At 61.5% G+C, this 19,267-nt stretch overlaps 2 protein-coding genes and 1 long non-coding RNA gene across 5 annotated transcripts; 1 reads left to right on the forward strand and 2 right to left on the reverse strand.

Moving 5' to 3' along the window:
* Window positions 1–354: 354 nt before the first annotated feature.
* Window positions 355–7,768, reverse strand: LOC113988572. Its single transcript, XR_003540951.2, has 3 exons — window positions 7,541–7,768; window positions 5,131–7,029; window positions 355–4,908 (listed from the first exon to the last, which is right to left on the reverse strand). It is a non-coding gene; the product is annotated as an uncharacterized LOC113988572 (long non-coding RNA).
* Window positions 7,769–9,133: 1,365 nt separating this feature from the next.
* CRYBA4 (crystallin beta A4) lies at window positions 9,134–12,242 on the reverse strand. 2 transcript variants are annotated; one of them, XM_039384162.1, is made up of 6 exons: window positions 11,661–12,242; window positions 10,359–10,404; window positions 10,120–10,238; window positions 9,767–9,908; window positions 9,533–9,675; window positions 9,134–9,382 (listed from the first exon to the last, which is right to left on the reverse strand). In XM_039384162.1, exons 2-6 carry the CDS (start codon window positions 10,395–10,397, stop codon window positions 9,235–9,237), a joined length of 591 nt encoding a protein of 196 aa, XP_039240096.1. In that variant the 5' UTR covers window positions 10,398–10,404; window positions 11,661–12,242; the 3' UTR covers window positions 9,134–9,234. The 2 variants fall into 2 exon arrangements, with proteins under 2 accessions (XP_039240096.1, XP_039240098.1); XM_039384164.1 differs by lacking the exon at window positions 11,661–12,242 and adding an exon at window positions 10,481–10,593.
* Window positions 12,243–13,968: 1,726 nt separating this feature from the next.
* CRYBB1 (crystallin beta B1) lies at window positions 13,969–18,645 on the forward strand. Of its 2 annotated transcripts, XM_027722308.2 has the most exons (6): window positions 13,969–14,183; window positions 14,822–14,981; window positions 15,853–15,971; window positions 17,642–17,774; window positions 17,904–18,046; window positions 18,317–18,645. In XM_027722308.2, the coding sequence occupies exons 2-6, from the start codon at window positions 14,841–14,843 to the stop codon at window positions 18,495–18,497; spliced, it is 717 nt and encodes a 238-aa protein (XP_027578109.1). In that variant the 5' UTR covers window positions 13,969–14,183; window positions 14,822–14,840; the 3' UTR covers window positions 18,498–18,645. The 2 variants fall into 2 exon arrangements, with proteins under 2 accessions (XP_027578109.1, XP_027578108.1); XM_027722307.2 differs by lacking the exon at window positions 13,969–14,183 and having other exon boundaries at window positions 14,784–14,981.
* Window positions 18,646–19,267: the final 622 nt, after the last annotated feature.

A 19,267-nucleotide genomic window follows, 5' to 3' on the forward strand; every position in this document is an offset into this window, starting at 1 on the left:
GCACTGCACCCCGCACCTCGCGCTGCCCGCCCCGATCGCTGCCCGCGTTGGGTGGTATCACCACCGCCCCCAGGACCACCCTCTGGCGGTGCGCGGGTGGGGGGTGATCCCCCTCCTGCGTCCCCACAGGACCGTCCACTCAGGGCCCGGGGCGTCTCTATCCCCTCCTGTCCCTCCGCCCGCCCCGGGTGGCCCCAGATGTTCAGCAACATGCCGAGGTGGCTGCGGTGAGAACCATCTGTCCTGACCACCCCGCACCCCATAGTGTGTCCCGTGGGAGCTGGGGCACCCCCTGCCCCACCCCACCCGCTTCCTTCAGCCCCCCACACCTCACAAAGACACCAGACTGCAGGGTGGTTGCACACTTGCCATGTTCACAGTAGACATTACAGGCAGCGGGGACATCCTCGGGGCTGTGGGTTCATCCTCAGGGCCGTGGTGACCTGCGGGATTCCTGCTCACACCGCTGAGGCCACTCCAGGACTCCTTGCCCCAGAGCATCCCCACGCCCTACTCCAGTGTCCAGTCCAGTCCCACCGTGGCTGTGCCCGCTCCCACCGTGCTGACATGGGGTGAGTGTGGGGTCCTGCAGAGCAGGGGCAGTCCCGGCCAGCTTGGTCTGGAGCACCCTGGGCAAGATGGTGCACCCAGGGCTGAGTGACACCTTCTGACCTCTGCCCATGTTGCTGCTGGGGTGCCCCAGCCCCACTCCTCCCTGCACCAGCGAAGTGGGAGAAACAGACAGACAGACTGACCAACTCCTCTGCCAGCTGCAGGAATTGGGGAGCAGGGGCAGGGAGCCCCAAGGTGCTGGAGCAGAGGAAAGGAGCAACCAGGCTGTTTGGGGAAGCCTCCCTGCCCTCCAGACCTGCTCAGCTCAGCAATGGTGGCTCTGCAAGGGGAGCAGCTACCCAAAGTGGCCTGTCCCCACTGACGGGTCTGTGGGCAGCATTGGCTGCCCCTGGAGGGCCACATTTGCCCAGTGCATCCTCTTAGCTATCAGGGTGACTTGTGGTCCCATGACTCCCCTCAGTGACCAGCCTGGGGAGGTCCCCCTGGGTGCAGGAGGGCTGCTCTGGAGCAGAAAGAGGGGTTATGGGGCAGGGAGGAGAGTCCCTCACAATGGTGGGCTCTGACAACCCCAGCCCAGTGCTGGTGGTGCTCCTACCTGTGCAGGAGCCCTGAACCCGCCCACCCTGTGCCCAACCTGGCTTGTCCTCCTAGCCCATTCCTGTCCCCACAGCCCTGCTTCCTCCTCTGCCCCCAGCCCACAGCAGGGCCCTGTGTCCCCCTTCCATCAAACATAGGAGCATCAGCCCAAAAACCCACCCTGGTGCCAGCTGTGTGGGGGAAGGGTAGGCACATGGTTAGTGGAATAAGGTGTAGGTTGGACAGACACGGAGCTGGGTGAGGAGGGGACCCCCATCAGCCTGAGAGCCCAGTGACACCCCAGCTGCAGGAGCACGCTTGTGTCAGTGCAGAGCTGGGATGCCCAGGAGTAGTGGCAGCATTAGGGGGTGGACCCAGCCCTCCAGGGGGACCCCACTCTGGTTCTGCCTTCCATTGAAGGCAGGAGCTGCTGTGGGGTGATGGTGACACCAGCCAGTGATAGTGACTGGGGAGACCATGGGGTTAGTGAGCATAAAGCAAAGCCAAGAAAGAGCAGCCAGAGCTGGATGCTGCCTGGATCTGTAACCCGCAGACAGAGCTGCCCTGACCCTTGGTGGGGACAGCCCCACACTGCTGTGTCCCCACAGCAGCCACGGTCTGGGGTGTCCTCATGAGCCAGCCCATGCCTACCAGCAGCACAGGGCCACCATCCTCTGCTGGCACACAGGGCTTGGCTTTGCCCCGCTGGTCATGGCAGTCCTGAACACTGGTGGTGCCTGGCCCTGGGTCACCAGCCCATGTCCAAACCTACACTGATGGGCCAGGTCCTGGAGCCTTCACCTTGGCAGGACCCCTGAGAGGTTGGGAACGTTCCTCCAACTGACAGACAAACAGAAAGCAAAGCCCAGGCCGTGCCTCCATCACAGCCTGATGGCAGAGCCCCCTCTGACACCCACTGCCCCCTCCTGCCCTTGGCTCATTACCAGCCCAGCTGTCACACACAGGTATGGTTAGTCACGCCCACGCTGCTGGCAACAGCTTCCACATGCACCAGGCACAAGATAAACTGTGGAAAGACAAAGGGAGTGAAGAGAGGAGCCTGGGAGTGTCCGAGAGCCAATTCAGGGAGCAGCACAAGACCATTCCCCATGACAGATGACGTGGGGCCCCAGGAGAGCTCCAAACTCAGGCTCTGGTGGGGCTCAAGGGCAATAGCATCACTCTGTGGCTGAATCTCTCTGGGTTTGCTGGATCTTTACAGCCATTACTGGTCATTATTAATGGTTTTGTATTGTCCTACTGCCTCTCAGCCTCTTTTCCTCATTGTGCCACATGAAATTTCTCGGAAAACAGAAGGCAAATGGGGAAATTTTCAAAACCCTCCAGTAAAGGCATCTTCCTTCCCATCGCACCGAATGGGAGCCAGGAATGCTCAGCAGCACTGAAAATTGGGGTGCTGCAGGTTGATAACCAGAAGTCCAGGAGGAGCCACCGTCACTTGTCATGGCAAATAGCATCCGAGAGGCAAAGTGCAAAGAGAGTTGGTTAGTAGCAAGAGAGAAACAGGTCAGGAACGATTAGTACAGTGCTAACAGAAGTACAGGTTAGTAACAGAAGCAGGGCACTGGTCTGCCTTAGGACACACACACTGGAAGAGAAATGAAGAGAAAAGCAGCAATGGTTAGTTTGTTTAATTCAGTTCAGGAATGTGTTAGTAACAGAGATCTACTGGCTTAAAAAGGAACTGAAAAGCTTCTGCTGATAAAACCGTTTTAGGCTCCTAGTCAGCAACAGGCTCACGGGCAGAGCCGGGCAGGGCGTGCGAGGAGAAACCCTCTCCTCGTGCTGGCAAGGGCTGCCCAGGGCAGGGGCTGCTGGTTCCCTCTCCTGCCTGGGGCAGGGACTGCTGGTCCCCTCTCCTGCCCAGAACAGGGGCTGCTTGCATGGGCAGGGGCTGCCAGTCCTCCCTCCTGCTCACAGCTGGGGCTGGGGCTGCCTGTATAGGCAAAGCTTGATGGACACGGCCCAATGCTGGGCAGGGGCTGCCAATCCCCTCTCCTGCCCACAGCTGGGGCTGCCCTTGCCCGTCCCTGCCTGTACAGCCTGGCACTGACACCTGGCACTTCCAAACCTCCTTTCCCAGCTTTTCCGTTCCCCTTTAAAGGCAGCACTGCTGCCACAGTTAGTGGGTGTGAGGCAGGGCTGGCTGTGGGTTAGTAGGGCATGCACTGGGGCCAGTTAGTGGGTTAGTCCGTGTGCCAGGGGCTGTGCCAGCCCCCGGTGAGGGCACAGGGTCCCAGCGGGTTAGTAGGTTAATGTCGGAGCGCAGCGGCAGCATGCAGAGCCGGGCCCAGGGAGCAGCAGGGCTCTGGCTCACAAGAGCAGGAGGCGTTTTGGGGCGTTGCTACCACATCGAGATTTGGGAAGGTGTTATTGGAGGGTTTACCCTGCATGATGTAACCTGTTCTGAGTTAAATGCTTTGCAAGGATCTGCCCCTCTCATCCAGGCCAGTGAGGTACCAAATGCCCCAAGCAGTGTGTCCCCACACAGAGTGTGTTTCCCACTCCTGGTACTGGTGAGGGTGGGAGACTGGATGCATGGAGGAGACAGTCCCAGCAGTGCAAGGCAGTGACTCAGGTCAGGGCACTAAAGGAGCTGGAAGAAGCAGAGAGGAAAGGGGTGAAAGCATCACTGACCATGCCTGGGGCAAGGCTACGGGCAGCTCTGCAAGAGCAGGGCTTCTGCAGAGAGCTGCTCTGGGTCTCCACCGAGCTCCCATTGCCTGTGAAGGGAGGAAGAGATTCAGCAGGGAAAACCATGCCATGGAGCAGAGGAAAAGTGGTCCACAGCTTACCCCTTCCCTGTCAGAAGCTGCCTCTCCATGGAGCTAAGCAGTGCTCTGAGGGGCAGTAAGAGCACTGTGCCCTGAGAAACAGGGCTGTGGTGGGGCACCCAGGACACCCTCTGCCCCATGTCCCTCTGGGTTACCTCCTCCTGCAGCACTAACTCCTGCTGGTCCCCAAGAGGATGCTTTTCCAGCTTGGACTTCAAGGCTCTAACACCTGCCACAAGCTGTGTCTGCCCTCAGCCCCCAGCCCACCTCATTCCCAGCTCTCCCTCCTGTGTAGAGACAGGGGCTGGAGTGACTGCTCGGTGCAGCCACAGCCCAGCCACTTACTGGGCCACTGCCACCCCCACAGAGGTCATGGGAGGAGGATTCACTGCCCATGTCCCTCCACACACTCCAGGCTGCTCCACAGGGCAGGGGAGACAGGGTCCTGCTGGAACACAACACTAGCACTGCAAGGCAGTTCCAGGGCAGAAAGCACCAGGACTTCACCAACAGACAGAAGGACAGGCAGGATCAGTGGGGACAACCAGAATCCCTTTGTGCTCTGGCCATTGTGTCTCATTGAGGAGCTGGCACAGCTCCATCCCTGTAGCCTTCCTCTTCTCCCTCTCCCTACACTGGGGGAAGGGGATGGGTCTCATCCTGCCCATGGCTGGGGTGGAGCAGCGGAAGGGAAGGGGACCCCAGCACCTTGCAGGAAAACCGCGAGCACGTGCAGACCCGTGTCCTCAGGTGTCCCCAGCGCCGTGTCCTCGGCTGTGTCCCCCGCAGTGGCCAGGCTCATGGCTCTGGCCCATGGCACTGAGCACCAGGCTGCTCTGCTGGGGCCAGCCCGGCTCTGGCATTGTGTGCAGGTGGCGATGTCAGCTCCCCGAGCCTGGCTCCTCTCCAGGCACAGCCGGTCTGGCCAGGCAGGAGCTGAGGCCGTGCCTCTGGGGTGGTGGCACTGGGGAGCAGAGATGCTGTGAGACCCTGGGCAGTGTGGCAACCACCCCCTCCCCACTGGTGAGCATTCTCTCATGCAGGTGGCCCTGGAGATGGTGTGACCCCCTGGACACCACTGGAACCTGGGCAGGAAGGCTCCTGGCTGCCCAGAGCCCTCCCAGCTTGCTAGGGGTGGGAGAGCTTGGGGCTGGTACTGCCTGTGTCCCCTCCCTGGGGATCCTACCTGTGGTCACCAGCTATGCAAGTGCCGTGCAATGTCCCCCCATCCTGTGTGGCTCTGCGCTGTGGAGGCCGCGAGGGGACTGTGTGAACAGACTTCAGGTCAGTCATTAGCAGCTGCAAAAGAAACAACCAACGCAGCAAGGGAGAGACACACGGCACCGTCCTCAGGCAGAGCCGAGCCAAGCTGGCAGGAGCCTGGCAGGAGGGCTGGGCAGGGATCCTCCTGTCCCTTTCCCCTTGAAGAGCGGGGAGCTAGACCCACCACCAGGCACAGGGGGGCACCAGGAACCACCACATCAGAAATGGTGGCAATGCCCCAGACTGTCCCTACCTGGTGTGGGAACCCCTGCACTGGGGGCAGGGACTGACTTTCACTGCCACTGCCACTGCTGCCTCTGCCAGCTCTGCTCCTGCCCTGTGGTTAAGCTGGGTCACTGGGACCCTGTGGTTTCGCAGGCACCAGTTGTACTGGGACAGCTGGCAGTCACAACTGCACTGTGGTGGATGCTACTCCACCTCCACAGGGATACAGGGACACGTGGCTGGTGCCAGCAGCCAGCCCATGTCTGCAGCCAGCCACACTGCCTGCCCTGTTCCTGCTTCTGCCCTGCTCCTGTTTCTGACCTGCTCCGGTTCCTGCTCCTGCTCTGCTCCTGCTCCTGCCTTTCTCCTGCTGCTGCCCTGCTCCTGCCCTGCCCACCTGGAAAAGCCAGGACTGCAGCAGGTCCTGGGGGAGCTGGGCCGTGATGACTCTGCATGTTCAGCTGTGAAGCTGCTCCAGCTTCCTGCTGTTCATTGTCACCACATGCCGCAGGCACTGCTGGCAGGACAGTCCCTCCCATGGGGACAGCATGTCCAGGCAGCATTTGCAACCCAGCTGCGGGAATGAGCTCCGGAGATGCCATCGAGCATCTGACAAATGGATCCCCTGCCTGGATCTGAGCGGGAGGTGGGATCAGAGCGGGAGGTGCCTGTGGTGAGGCAGGCGGGACATGATGGCTGTGGGATGGCCTCTCTCACCCGGGAATGAAACACATCCCAGGAGACAGGGAGGGAAAACAATTTTGTGCAGGCAGGGCTCAGCTAAACACTCTGTCTGGGGCACAGTGAGCAGTGATTGCCAGCCATGAGCCAGAGCTTCCTCTGCCACACAGGGTGGGTGGCACATACGGTGCTGCTGAGCACCTGGGTTAAACAGGGGCTAGACCCCCCCTTGGAGTAAAGAGGAGCACAGGCTCCACAGCAGGCAGGAGCAGGGAGATAAGGCCACAGCAGGCACGGCATTGCCATGAGCTGCCTGTGCCCAGAGAGATGATCTGTGGGATGTGGCATCTGGGCACCCCAGTCCCCCAGCTCCCAGCAGGGTGGCCAAATACCTTTGCCCTGGGCCCTGCCAGCGCTGCCTGACCCTTGCTGCCATCCAGCAGAGCCTAGGCTCTGGCACATCCCAGGCTCCCGTGCTGCTGCAGCAGTGCCAGGCACTACCACCTTTGTCTGCAGCTCTGAGGCTGGGCAGCCTGGGAGAAGGGAGGGTGAGGGTGTGAAAGGCTCCCTGAAAACCCAGAACGTCAGAAAACCTGATTATTTCTGGGCTCCTCCTGGGGCCCTGGGCAGGACCTACTCACACACACAAAAGGCTGCAAGACAATGAGGGAGAGAAAATGGCTCCGCAAGAGGAGCATCTGTCAGGTTAACTCTGAAGGAGGGGCTGTGCTGTGCCCCAGGAGTGTTGGCCCCAGCCTCGCCTCTAATCCCCACCCAGGATCCCCAGCTTTAGGAGAAAACGGGGATTAGGAGACAAAGCAGTAAACCAGCATTTTGGCTACAATTCTTCCCAGGGGCATTGAAAATCAGGCAAGAATCCATTTACCTGGCAGGAGCCCTATTCTTGGTGAGGATTCTGAAAAAAAATACAAACAAGCGGTGCAGCAATTAGTTCTGATTTGGGCCGGGGGCTGCAAGCTGTGTCCAGGGTGGGCCAGGCTGCCCGGTGCCGCCTCCGGACCGGGATCACGCGGGATCGCCGGCCGGGCCGGGAAGCGGCCGGGAACAGGCTGTGGGATGAGGGACTGCCCCTGCCTTAACAAAGGGAAGGGGCCCGGGCTGCCCCAGTCTGGCACCCCCCGGAAGCGGAGGCTCCTGCCGGGGCGCGAGGCTCTCATGGGATTATAGGGAATAATATATGGGAGGGGTGGGGTGTATTTTTTGGAGACGGAGCGGCAGGAGTAGCCCCGCCTGCCGGCTCCGCACCCCCCGGAGCGATGCTCACAGGACCCCCCGAGCCCCGGGGCGGCATCGCCCCCCGCTCTAGCCCCGAGGTGGGGGCGGCCCGCGGGCTCCCCGCGCCCCCAGACCCCACTGGTGCCCCACCTCCATCCGGAGGGAACGGAGCGATGTGCGCGGAGCGTTACCTGCTCCCGGAGACCGGGTTGGGGCTGGGGGGCGCCGGCTCCGCTCGCTTCTGCCCTCCGCGCCGCTCCTTTGTGCTGGAGCTTTCCCAGAGCATCCCTGAGGAAGAGGCGGCCGCGCAAACTCCTCCTCCCGCAGCCCCCGGCCCCCCCGGCCCTACCTACGGCGTAGGAGGATGCTGCAACTCGCTTTAAATTTTAATGTTGGAAATGCGGCCAAGTCACCTTCCCCCCGCAGCACTCCCGCACTGCTCTCCGCTCCATATCGTTCCCGCATCGCTTCCAGCACTGCTCCCGCATCGCTCCCCGCACCCTTCCCGCACTTCTCTGCACCGGTCCCGCTTCGGGAGACCCCGGGGACCCCTTTGCCACGACAGCCGATAGAAAGGCCACTGTCATGCCCCCTGCCAGGACACCGTCCCCCGAGGTGTCACAGGCTCCCCACAGCCCTTTGGGGTGGTGTGGGCACCCCACAGCCCTGGGGTGGCCCAGGGGACACGGGTCGCTGGGCAGGGGCTGCTGCGGGCACATCCCTGGGGCCGTGGTGGGCAGGATGTGGCTGGGCTCGGTAGGGGGGATGGCAAGAGACCCAGCCCGGCCTGGGGACACAGCCTTGCCGGAGGACAGCCCCTCCATCCCGGGGACAGCCCCACTCCCGGTCAGAGGGCCGTGACAGCCCCTCCTCAGAGCTGTGCAGCTGCTGGGCTCCTGCATTGTTCTCCAGGTCCCTGCCGGGTCCCTGGGGACCCCCAGTCCCTCTGCCAGCTGTCCACCGTGTCTGGCTGTGTGCTGGATCCTCACCCAGCCCCCTGCCCCACCCTGGGGCTCAGGAGCTAGGCAGGGTCGGAAGGGGGCCCAGGACAGGGGTCCCCCCCATCTTTGGCCATAGAGAGGCCAGGAAGCTCCACTCCTTGGGTCTCGCTGGCTGCTGGCCCTGGACGGGTTTGCCCTGGGGTGCAGGAGGGTTTCACTCAGCCCTTCCCAAAACTTTTTGTTTCTTCTTCTATTTTGCCTTTTTTATTGTGATTCCAGCGGATAGAATCCCTAGAATCCCTTTCTGGGAAGTATTCCCCATTCCCTCCACTGGTGGCCCTGCTACTGCAAATGTCATGGATGGCACATTTTCATCACATCAAACCTTTTCTCCAGAGCTCTTCCGAAATGAGGAATTTTTCTAGACCAGCCTTTTCCTGCCACATTTCCAGCTTTGGCTGTGCACTGGGCGCAGGGCAGTAAGGGATCAGTGCTCGGATGGGTGCAGGGGTGTGCATGAATGTGGGGATAGGTGCACAGCATGCACCTGCACTTGCACTTGCTGAGTCCTGCAGCTCCTTCCAGCCCCTGGCAGGTGCTGGTAGAGCAGATGGGGTATATAGCGTAGTGGGATGTGGGGGTTCTGCAGAGCCCCTGAGCCTGCAGCTGGGCTGGCACAGGGCTTTACCTGCCTGTGACAGGGACATGTGCTGGTTGCAGGGGCAGAAAAGATCCCACTCACTCCATCCGTGCCCCTGCAGACCCCCCACTCTGCCTCCACACATGACATCACTCCCGACCACACACCCTCATGGTCCCCCCTTCCCCAACTGCCAGTGCCGCCTTGGACAACTGAGCCTTTATTGAGTTTTGCCCCCACTGCCCCGTGGGACAGATGGTGCCCAGGGCACGTGGCCGGTGGTGCAGGGGCTCCGGCACCGCGGTTACTGCTGGACCCTGCGGATAGACTGGACCTGTCCCGTCTGTGCGTGGGAGCCCCACTCCCGCACATGCTTGTATTCGCCTGCGGGGCTGTCGCTCTCCAGGAGGTACTGGAAGCCTCGGTACCCCGGGTACTGTGAGCAGACCCACCTGTGACAGAGCAGAGAACGGCGGTGGCTCAGGGCTGGCAGCACCATGGAGCCCCCGCGCTGTGGGTGCCAGAAGCTGCCAGAGCATCCTCGGCCCCGCCGCGTGCCTCGGTGCTGGGTCCTGGCAGGGTGCGAGCCCCCGGGTACTCACGCGCCGGAGCGGACAAGGAAGGAGCCCACGGTGCTGCTGCCCCAGCCAAGGGCGGGCAGGGAAGGGCAGTCGTCGCTCATCTCTGCCCGCTTGCCCTGGAAGTTCTCCTGCTCGAAGAGCATCAGCCGGCTGCGCCCGTGGTCCTGCGGCCAAGAGGAGCACGGTGTTGGCACGGCCGCCCTGCCCGGCTCACCTGGCCGGCCCCGCGGGGGGAGCCGGGGCGGGGGCACTCACGGCGCAGGCGATGGGGCGGAAGGAGCACATCCTCTCCACGTGGTAGGCGTTGCTGCCGCTCCACGCCTCCCAGCACGGGTAATCGCCGCGCTCCAGCACAAACTGCTGCCCCTGGAAACCGCAGTGCTCGAAGCCTGCCCACCTACCGGGGCGGGAGGGGGTTGAGACCCTCGGGGTGCCCACCGCCCCACTCACAGCCAGGGCTGTGCCCGCTGCGCACAACGGGTGTCCAGAGGAGGCGGCCCCATGGCTCAGGTGGCAAAAGGCACTGGATACCTCCATCCCCCAACCCCCCTCCATCCATGGGGTCCCGCGGCACCGCGAGGTAGCAGTGCCCCGAGACCCCCACTCACGCCCCGCTCTCGATCCTGCAGGAGCGGACGGTGCTGAAGCCATGATCCAGGGTGCTGTAGCAGTCGGTGGTGAACTCATGCTTCTTGCCCTGGAAAAAAGGCTCATCCCACACCGCGATCTGGGGGGGGGATGGAGGGAGTCAGGGGGCTCCGGGGATGCGGAGGCCCTGAGTAGATGCTGCAGCCCCATTCCCAGATGTTCACAGGGTGTGGTGCTGGTACTGCCCAGGCTCCTGTACCTTCCAGAGACCGGAGGATCTCTTGCAGCGGTGGGTCATGGTGGCTCTGCCAGGGCACAGGGGAACAGGACTGTCAAAACTGCCCCTCTGCCCAGATGAAACACCCTCAGGAGCCCACGCACATCTCTTCACCAGAAGCGTGGGGGGCAAAAAGGGGGTTGCTTCCTGCTGGAGCAGAAAAGCATGGGCTGGGGCTCTCCCTGCCCACCCAGAGCTGCTGCCTGGGCTGTGCAGAGCAGTGGGCACCTGGCCCTGGCAGCCATCCTAGCACTGCCTGCCCATGCCCGGGGAGACTCCTCCCACTGGCAGATCCCTGAGCCAAAGCACCCGTGCATGCAGCCGGTGCAGGCAGAGGAGTGCTGAGCTGGGAGTGCTGCGGAGGTGGCCATGTGCCCACACTGAGTATCAGCACCCTGCCACTGCCATGGCCAGCGATGACCCCTGATTCCCCAGTCTCCCAAGCCCCCAGTCCCCCAATCCACTGCCACTGCTTCCTGTGCCAAGGTGAGGTCTAACCCTAGATCTTGGATGCTCCTCCACGTGTTCCCACGACTGCTTGCTCCCAGGCCCCAGCCACGGTGACAGGGCAGCTGCCCCAGGCTCTGGCGCTTACCTGGGGTGAGGCACTGGTGCCCAGGGAGGTGACACGTCCCGCAGCCTCTGGCTGGGTTTTTATAGCCTCCAGATAGAGACAGAGCCCAGGGGAGCATTACTGAAACCCCTAACTCAGCACATGGCGGGGAGGAGGGACCGGGCAGAACAAAGGAAACGTGTCAGAGACGCTGATGAGCCGGGACATCGAGCGGGCCCACCGGGCGTGGGCTCTGACCCCCGGCCCCACAGCTCCAGAGCCGGGGCATTGCCCCCCGGGTCTGCCAGCATTTCTGCAGCGTGCCCTCCCCAGCGCAGGGCTGAGCTGGGGCCGTGTTCCCACTCTGGCAGTGCTCCTCCTGCCTGCAGGCAGCACTGCCTGCACTGGGGGCGCGGGGAGATTTCCTCACCCATTTCTGGGAAGTGGGAGGAAGGACACGTCTGTACTTGCTCTCCCTGGGAGGGCAGAACAGCTCTCCCTGAAATCCAGGGCAGTTCATTGCAGGGTGGGCACACAGCAGCCATGGACACTGTAACAAGCAGGGACCAAGGGCATGGGAAGTGAGGGGTGGGTTTGCAAAGGCATGTGAGGGACTGGAGGTGTAGGTCATGTTTTGGGCTGCTGCTGCAGCAGCCTCCTGCCTCTGTGCACTGAAAAGAGTCTGCTGCACCTGCATTTTGGGAACCTAAATACCTTTTAGCTTTACTCACCGTGACCCCCACACCTCATAAATCACCCCGGGGTGGTGTCAGGAGCGTGCCAGGGCTCCGAGGGCTGGGCAGAGGCATCCACCCAAGCCTGCGCCTCAGAGCAGGCAGCAGCCAATGGAGGCTGTTAGGTCAAGTGAGAAAACTCATATTCCCAGAGAGAGCTGTGTTTTGGGACAGCATTTGCCAGGAAACTGCCAGGGAGCTGAGCTGGAGCATCCTTCGTGCAGCTGCAGCCCTGTCAGCCCTGGGCGCTGCGGGGGAGGCAGAGCAGGCGAGCACAGCAGCCTGGGGGGCTCAATGCAAGCAGCCATCCCCGGCTGCACCACGGCTGCACAGGCTGTCCCGACATCTGCAACCCCAGCAAAAGCCTTTTGGCACAATTTGTCCCCAACCTCTTACAGTGGCCTGAGCTAAACTTAGCTTGTGCTGGCCACCAGCACAGTGACCACCATGCGCTTGCTCTCCATGCCATGTCCTGGCACGGGGATGTGGCCACAGAGCTGGGCTGTGCCGGGTGTACCCATGGTGCCACTCAGCACTGGGCAGGGCTACAGCAGCGGGAGCTCCGTGGGCAGTGGAACTCACCGGGGCAGAACAAACCCCTGTGCCCATTCCCATGCCCTCTGCAGCCTTGCTGTGCCAGCTCTGGCCTTGTGCTTTGCTGTTGGAGCTGCGCATCCCACAGGCACCCCCGTGCCAGGGTGGGATGGAGCAGAGAGGGGCTTTCTAAAGCACCTGCAGCCAGCGGCAGGGATGGTGCACAGGGAGGGCAGAGATTTTGTGTCTGGGGTGCTCAGGAACCACTGAGGACAGATCCCTGCTGTCAGCCCTGCCACAGCACTGGCTCAGGAAAACCATAGAGCTACTGTGTGATCAGAGTAATGTGGAGCAGCACAGAGCAGCCATCAGGAGCAGAGCTCAGTCCCTCTGAAATGTTTTCCCAATACCCAGTTTCAAAGATGCTGGGATTTGGAAGAGGAAGCAGAGTCAGGAGCAGGGGGTGGGTGAGACCTGCTGATTAATGCCCAGGAGGCACAGGGGAGGCAGTCAGGTAGAACATCCACTCTGGCTCCCAGAGGAAGAGAGGGCAGGTTAAATTAGAAAGCCGGGTAAAATCCATGGTGCCAATTGAAATCATGAATCCTAAACCACTGCCCAGTGTCCAGGTGAGAACCAGACTGTGGCAGTGCCCAGGGTAATGGGGCAGCAGCCCCCACACCCAGCCTCGTCATGGGCACAGCGCGGCCGCCAAAAAACCTCGGGAAAAGAGCGGATCAATACTTCCTTTTTGTTAGGGATTTTGAGCAATAGCCCAGAGGGCACAGCTGGATCCCACTGCTGCTGGGTGACACACGAGGGGAACAAAAGATGAGGGCAAAACACAGGGCTCTGAACTCTCTGACCACACACCCTCGGGTGAGGTACTGCCCAGGAGCACTGATGCTGGATGCTGCGGGAAGCTGGGGGTGTTCCAAAGGAGTGTGCAGGTATTTACAGGATGAAAAGGATCACAGCAGGCAAACAGGGAGAGGATCTGATGAGAGGCTCAGAGGAACTCAGGAGAAGGTCTCCCCAAGGTACCATGGGGTGCAGGAGAAGTGGCACCTCAGGCTCATCTGCCACAGAGCCCAGTGCTGGCATGTCCCCATCCAGCCACCCTGCAACCCTTCTCCTGTGCCAGTCAGACAGCTGATGCCCCAAAACACTGTATGGGGTTTGGCACCGTGAGTGTGGTGGTGGCAAAACTAGGGGTGGTACAGGGGGAGCACAGCACGGGGCAAATGGGCTAAAAAGCAAGAGAACAGCCCTGCCAGTGAGCAGGGACATTCCCAACAGAGAGTAAACACCATTTTCCATTTTCAGGCACTCAGATGGTTCAGAAAGTGTCATCTTCAATTACACATCATTTGAGAAAAAAAACAGTTTCTGAAGCATTTCAGAACACTCAGGTCGCACTTTCTGGCATCTTCAGAGCACTGCTGCAGGCACTTAAGGGCACAGAGTGATGTTCAAAGCAAGAGGTTCAGTGTTTGGAGGGGAGAAATGGGCACAGTATGGCTGCAGGCTGGGCGCTGTGGGGCTGCGGCAGCAGTGGCACTGGGGCGTCCGTGCGAGCCTGGTGCCAGGGGCGGTGGGCAGGGGAGGGCAGTGTGCCTGTGCCTGTGCCGGTGCCGGCGCTGGCCTGGCCGTGCCAGGGCTATATATGCCCTGCCGGGGCTGCCGCACGCGGGGCAGCGGGTGCCGCCGCGCGCTGCAAAGTGGCACGGTCAGGTCTTCTGTTGTGCCGCGGGCACAAAGGAAAGTGCTGGGTTCAGCGGCTGGGCACGGGGCCGGGGAGAGGCTTCCAGCTCGCCCAGCGCTTTGCAGGATGTGATGACTGGGCGGCCGCGCAGACACTGATGAGCTGGCAGTTCCTTTGTGCGCCCGCCCGGGGGTCTGCCCTTGCCAGGCTATAAAGTGGGGGCCTCGCGGCGCCCCGAAACACAAGCCCGCTCACTCCAACAAGAAGCAGCAGCTGCCCAGGTAAGAGGACAAAGTCCCCGGGCACCGGGCTGCAGCCGGACCCGAGGTGGGGAGAGGGAAATGCAGGGTCTAAGCCATGGCCATTGCTGTGGTCATCACGTCTGGGAGCACCTCAGTGCTCAGCATCCCACTGCCCTCCTCTCCCTGGGGAGCTGCTGGTGACATTCACCTGCAGGGCCACAGCAGGGTGCCTGCTGCAGGGCCTCAGCAGACCAGGGCTGTCCCCTTCCCACTCCTCACATGCTGACCCCGTGCCCCCTGGGCTCCCATGCGCACCCCGTGCAGGATGGCCCCAGTGTCCGGCGCAGTGTCAGGCCCCAGCCTGGCCAGGGAGAGCAGGGAGTGCCTGGACACAGAGCTGGGGGCTGCCCTGGGCACCCCCACAGTGGTAGGACCTCTGCAGTGATAGAGATCTTCTGACCACAGAAGGAGAGTGTGGACACCAGAACCTCATGCAATCCTCCTGGTGAAGGCAGATCCTCTGCCTGTGCCTGCTGGAGAACCTTCCAGCGGCTCCTCTCCTGGCCCTGGCCACCCACCCCATTGAGAGACCCCATCCTGATGTCACCATCCCTGGGGCGGGTGGTGGGTGCCCCAACCATGCCTTCCTCTAACATGCTGCTGGTGCCCTGTCACAGACTTGAGCCCACCACCGCGATGTCTGAGACCACAAAACCCACTGCTCCCGGACAGGCTGCAGAGGAGAAGGAGAAGGCAGTTCCTGCGCCAACTCCATCCCTTGACCCTGCTCCTGTCGCAAACAGCAAGGGCGAGGAGCCCTCCCCAGAAGCCTTCAGGGTAAGCGCCGCGGCTCCCCACGCGCAGGACACACTCCGGGGCTGCAGGACAGTGGCAGCATCTCTGGGGCAGGAGGAGATCATCCCACAGGGAAGGACCCCCCTCCCAGAGCAGGATGTGAGCGCAGGTGCCACCATCCCTCCCTGCTCTGTCCCTCTGGCACAGGCACAGGATTTGGGCAACTGCTGCAGGAGGGACACTCTGGGAGTCCCTTGGTCAGGACAGCTCATCAGTGACCATTGGGGACCACAGGCTTTGGAAATGCTGTCCCCTGGGTTGTGGCATCAGGACTGGCTGCTGCCAACTGCTCCCTCTGGTCACCCTCTGCACGTGGGGGTTCTGTGGTGCTCAGGGAGGGTGGAGGGGACACTGTAGGTGACAGGGCCAGCACTGAAATGCTACAGTGATTCTAGGGCAGAATGCCACCGAGGCACTGCAGCGGGGCTGGGGATGAGGGGCAAGTGATGCAAGAACTGTGGTGACACTGTGCATGTGCCAGGTAGCAAAGGCCACGGCATGGATGCAGCTCTGGAAGAAGCAGCTTCTTCCCAGCAACCTGGGCACCGGCACAGGGAGATGTGGCTTTGCAGCATCAAAAATGGGAGCTGGATGAGGCCATCTTGGACCAGGGACAGCTGTCAGGCGGGACCTTCCTGTGTTCAGTCTGTGCTGTGACAGAGCTGCTCATACACAGAGCCCAGCTCGGCTTGCCTGGGCACCAGAGCTGAAAAGCTGCAGGAAGGCTTGGAGAGCCGAGGAGGACACGTGGGGCAGTAGGCTCATGTGTGCAGGGTTGTGCAGGGACACACAGCACCACCCTGCTCTCCCTGAGCATGCCTGTTCCCATCTGACCCTTTTCCTGTACCCCCAGATCGTCGTCTTTGACCAGGAGAACTTCCAGGGCAGGCAGATGGAGTTCACCGCCGAGTGCCTGAACCTGGCTGACCGCGGCTTCGACCGGGTGCGCAGTGTCATTGTCATCTCTGGACCGTAAGTGACCCCAGCCACAGAGGGGACCGTGTCCCTGGGGATGCCCCAAGGGGGTGGGGACACAGCCCTGGGGGCAGCCCTGGGCACAATGTGGCATACAGGGGCATTTCCCTGCAGCCTGGGCAGAGCGGTGGAGGGCCAGCACAGGAGCAGGGTGGGGGTCCCGGATCTCCTTCAAGGGGGGCAAGAAGGCCAGGGTGGGTGGGAAGGATGCCAGGGCCACTTGCAAAGCAAAGGGCACCAGAGACAAAGCCAAGTGCTGAAGAAAGGTGTCCACCTGGACACCTGGAGCTGTCCATGGAATGCAAGGAACCTGCAGATTTTACAGAAGCCAAGGTGAAATGAGGTGGGAGCCTTGGACCGGGCTGGTGGTCTGGGCCACCATGGAGACAAGGCTGGAGTGGGAAAGGACAGGCAGGGATGACTCACGCCTGCCTGCACCCAGGCAGCCGAGCAGTGACAATGGGGCTGGGCAGGTCTGAAAGCCATGGGAACAGTTGACACAGGCAGGGACATAAACGATCCCCAAAGCAGATAACTGAACAGACAGATGATCTCCATGTTGAAAGAGCATCCCTCCGCACTGTGCCTGGCTGGAAATGGTGTGCTGGCAGGGCAGGGGGGCTAGCAGGGCTTGGAGTAGGATGCACAGGACACAGCTTGCCCTGACACCGGCCCTGAGGGATCAGGACAGTGACCTGTGGTCACCTCGAATGACACCATGTAGCACCAATGACTTTTTTATTAGGAACCCAGAATGCCCAACTCTTCTTGAAATGAAAGGGGGATGGAGAAGCCTGGAAGGAGCTCAGGTGTGACACCTGGGAAGCTGCACTAGATAAAAAGGGTTAAATTGGGTGAACAGAGAACTTAGGTATCATTGGGGCCCATGGAGGCTTCTTGAGAGTCACTGGTGAGATTCTGTGCCTAAAAATGTGCTTAAGGAAAGAGAAAAGCAAAATCAACCAAGCTGAGCCTTAGAAGCCAGTGTGAGGACATGCTGCTTGGGGTACCTGAATGTCTCCTGCCAGCGGGAAAACACCTGTTGGCATTAGCAGGAAGAGCCCTGTTTTGCAGGGAAATGGGAAGCAGCAAATGCAGGGCTGTTGTGGTGCCGGGGGCTTCTGAGGCCCCAGGCCCATGACATTCACAGCACTGCAGCACCTCGTGGCACTGCTAAAGAGGTGACATTGCAGCTGAGCAAGCCCCGTGCCCCAGCAGTGGGCCGGGTGCCAGCACTGGCTGGCACTGGTGCAGTGAGGCGTGCGAGCGTGCCAGGATTAGACAGCCTGGGCAGCCTGGGCCTGGGGGTGCGGGAGGGAAAACAGAGTCCTGAAATGACTCTGTGGTGTGCAGCGTGTGGGGATCACCAGTTGCCTGGGGGTCCCACTGCTCCCCAGCTGAGGAAGGGGTGCAGCTGCAGGTTTGGACACACATACCACTGAGCTTCCAGCCAAGAGTCCTCACCTCTGCTTCACATCAGCACCTGCTCTGCCCAGACCACAGTGCCTGGGCTGGGAGAAAGGTTGGAGCAGGGTGGTGGGGCCACTCCTGGTACCCACAGCCTTTTTGGGTGCTGGGAGTCCCCTCCAGCACTCCACAGGCTGGCAGAGCAGGAGGGGAGCTGCAGGGTGGCATCTGACCTGCCATTTGCCCACCCCTCTCCCCAGCTGGGTGGCCTACGAGCAGGCCAACATGCGTGGGGAGATGTTCATCCTGGAGAAGGGCGAGTACCCTCGCTGGGACACCTGGTCCAGCAGCTACCGGAGCGACTGCTTCATGTCCATGCGTCCCATCAAAATGGTGAGTGCTTGGGAGCAGGAAGCACCTGCCAGGGTCTGCCCAGGGCAGGACTGTGCTGCTCGATGCCTCGCTGCAGCAGCTCCAGGGCTTCAGCCATGCGAGCCAACACCTTCCCTCTGTCTTCCCCAGGAGGCTGAGGACCACAAAATCTCCCTCTACGAGTCTGCTGACTTCAAGGGCAACAAGATGGAAATCCAGGAGGACGATGTGCCCAGCCTCTGGGCTTATGGTTTCTGCGACCGTGTGGGCAGCGTGCAGGTGCCCAGTGGAACGTAAGCCAGGCTGCAGTGGCAGCTGTCTTGTGTCAGGCTCCCTGTCCTCCCCTGTGCCCCGATCCACTGCTGCTGCTCTGAGCACCCACACGGGGCTCTCAGGCAGCCAGAAAGCACCACATGGCTGTTTTGGTGGCCCATCACCCAGGGTTGTGCCCAGCGCAGGGAGGCAGGGGCGCTCTGCCGGCTCCTTGAACGTGTACCGGCTGTGGCACTGCTGCCTGTAACAGCTGAGCCCGCTCAGGTGCCCTGTCTTTGCTTTCCCTGCAGCTGGGTCGGGTACCAGTATCCTGGCTACAGAGGCTACCAGTACCTCTTTGAGACCGGAGACTTCCGACACTGGAATGAGTGGTCTGCCTTCCAGCCCCAGATCCAGTCCATCCGCCGCATCCGGGACATGCAGTGGGACCAGAAGGGCACCTTCGTCACCCCCGACGCGCCCTCTGACTGAGCGTGCCGCCTGCTAGCTACGAGTCCCGGGCCCCGTGGGGCACCCCCGCCTCCCCTCGCGCTCGCCTGCCCAGCACTTTCCTTGTACATTGCACATTCCCTGGATGTACTCTACCTTGTGAGGCAAATTAAAAAAACAGAAGATTAGAGCTGCTCGGGGGTTGGTGGTGCATGAGCACGGCCGCGGGACACTCTGCCTTCCTGGCCTGTGCCAGCCCTGTGCTGGAGCCGGGTGGGACATGGTGCAGGATGGTCTTCCCAGGGGAATTGCTCCCCATGCTGTTGCTGGGACATGGGAGACCCTCTGTGTGGAGGAAAAGAGGTGGTGTGGGAAAGGGCAGGAGGCTCCTCAACTGGACCCCACCAGCACCCGCGGGGACCGTATCGGCTGGGGGGACTCAGGGCACCTCCAGAGCACTCGGACCATGGAGGGCTCCGGGCTCCGTCCGTGCGGCAGGACGGGGGGCTGCGGGCCCGCCGGTGGGATCCACCTGGGAACTAATTAACAGCCGTAACTGCAGTCAATCAAAGACCAGTTCACTCTCAATGAGTTTTTATTCCCCTCGGACGCTGTCGCTCCGCACCGGGCGCTTCCTCGGCCTCACTCTCCGTTTTCCATCCCGTCCGAGCACCTCGGGTGGCGTTTTCCTGCGCTCCCACGCCGCTCATTAGCGACGGCGGTGATTAATTACAGCGATAGCAGTGACGGCAGCGCTGGCACAGGCAGCAGCACCGGGGCCGGGGGTGACGGTGCAGCTGCGGAGAGCGCGG

This window comes from Pipra filicauda, unplaced genomic scaffold (assembly GCF_003945595.2).
Source record: "Pipra filicauda isolate LSUMZ 115617 unplaced genomic scaffold, ASM394559v2 scaffold33_size4404698_pilon, whole genome shotgun sequence".
Lineage (NCBI taxonomy): Eukaryota > Metazoa > Chordata > Aves > Passeriformes > Pipridae > Pipra > Pipra filicauda.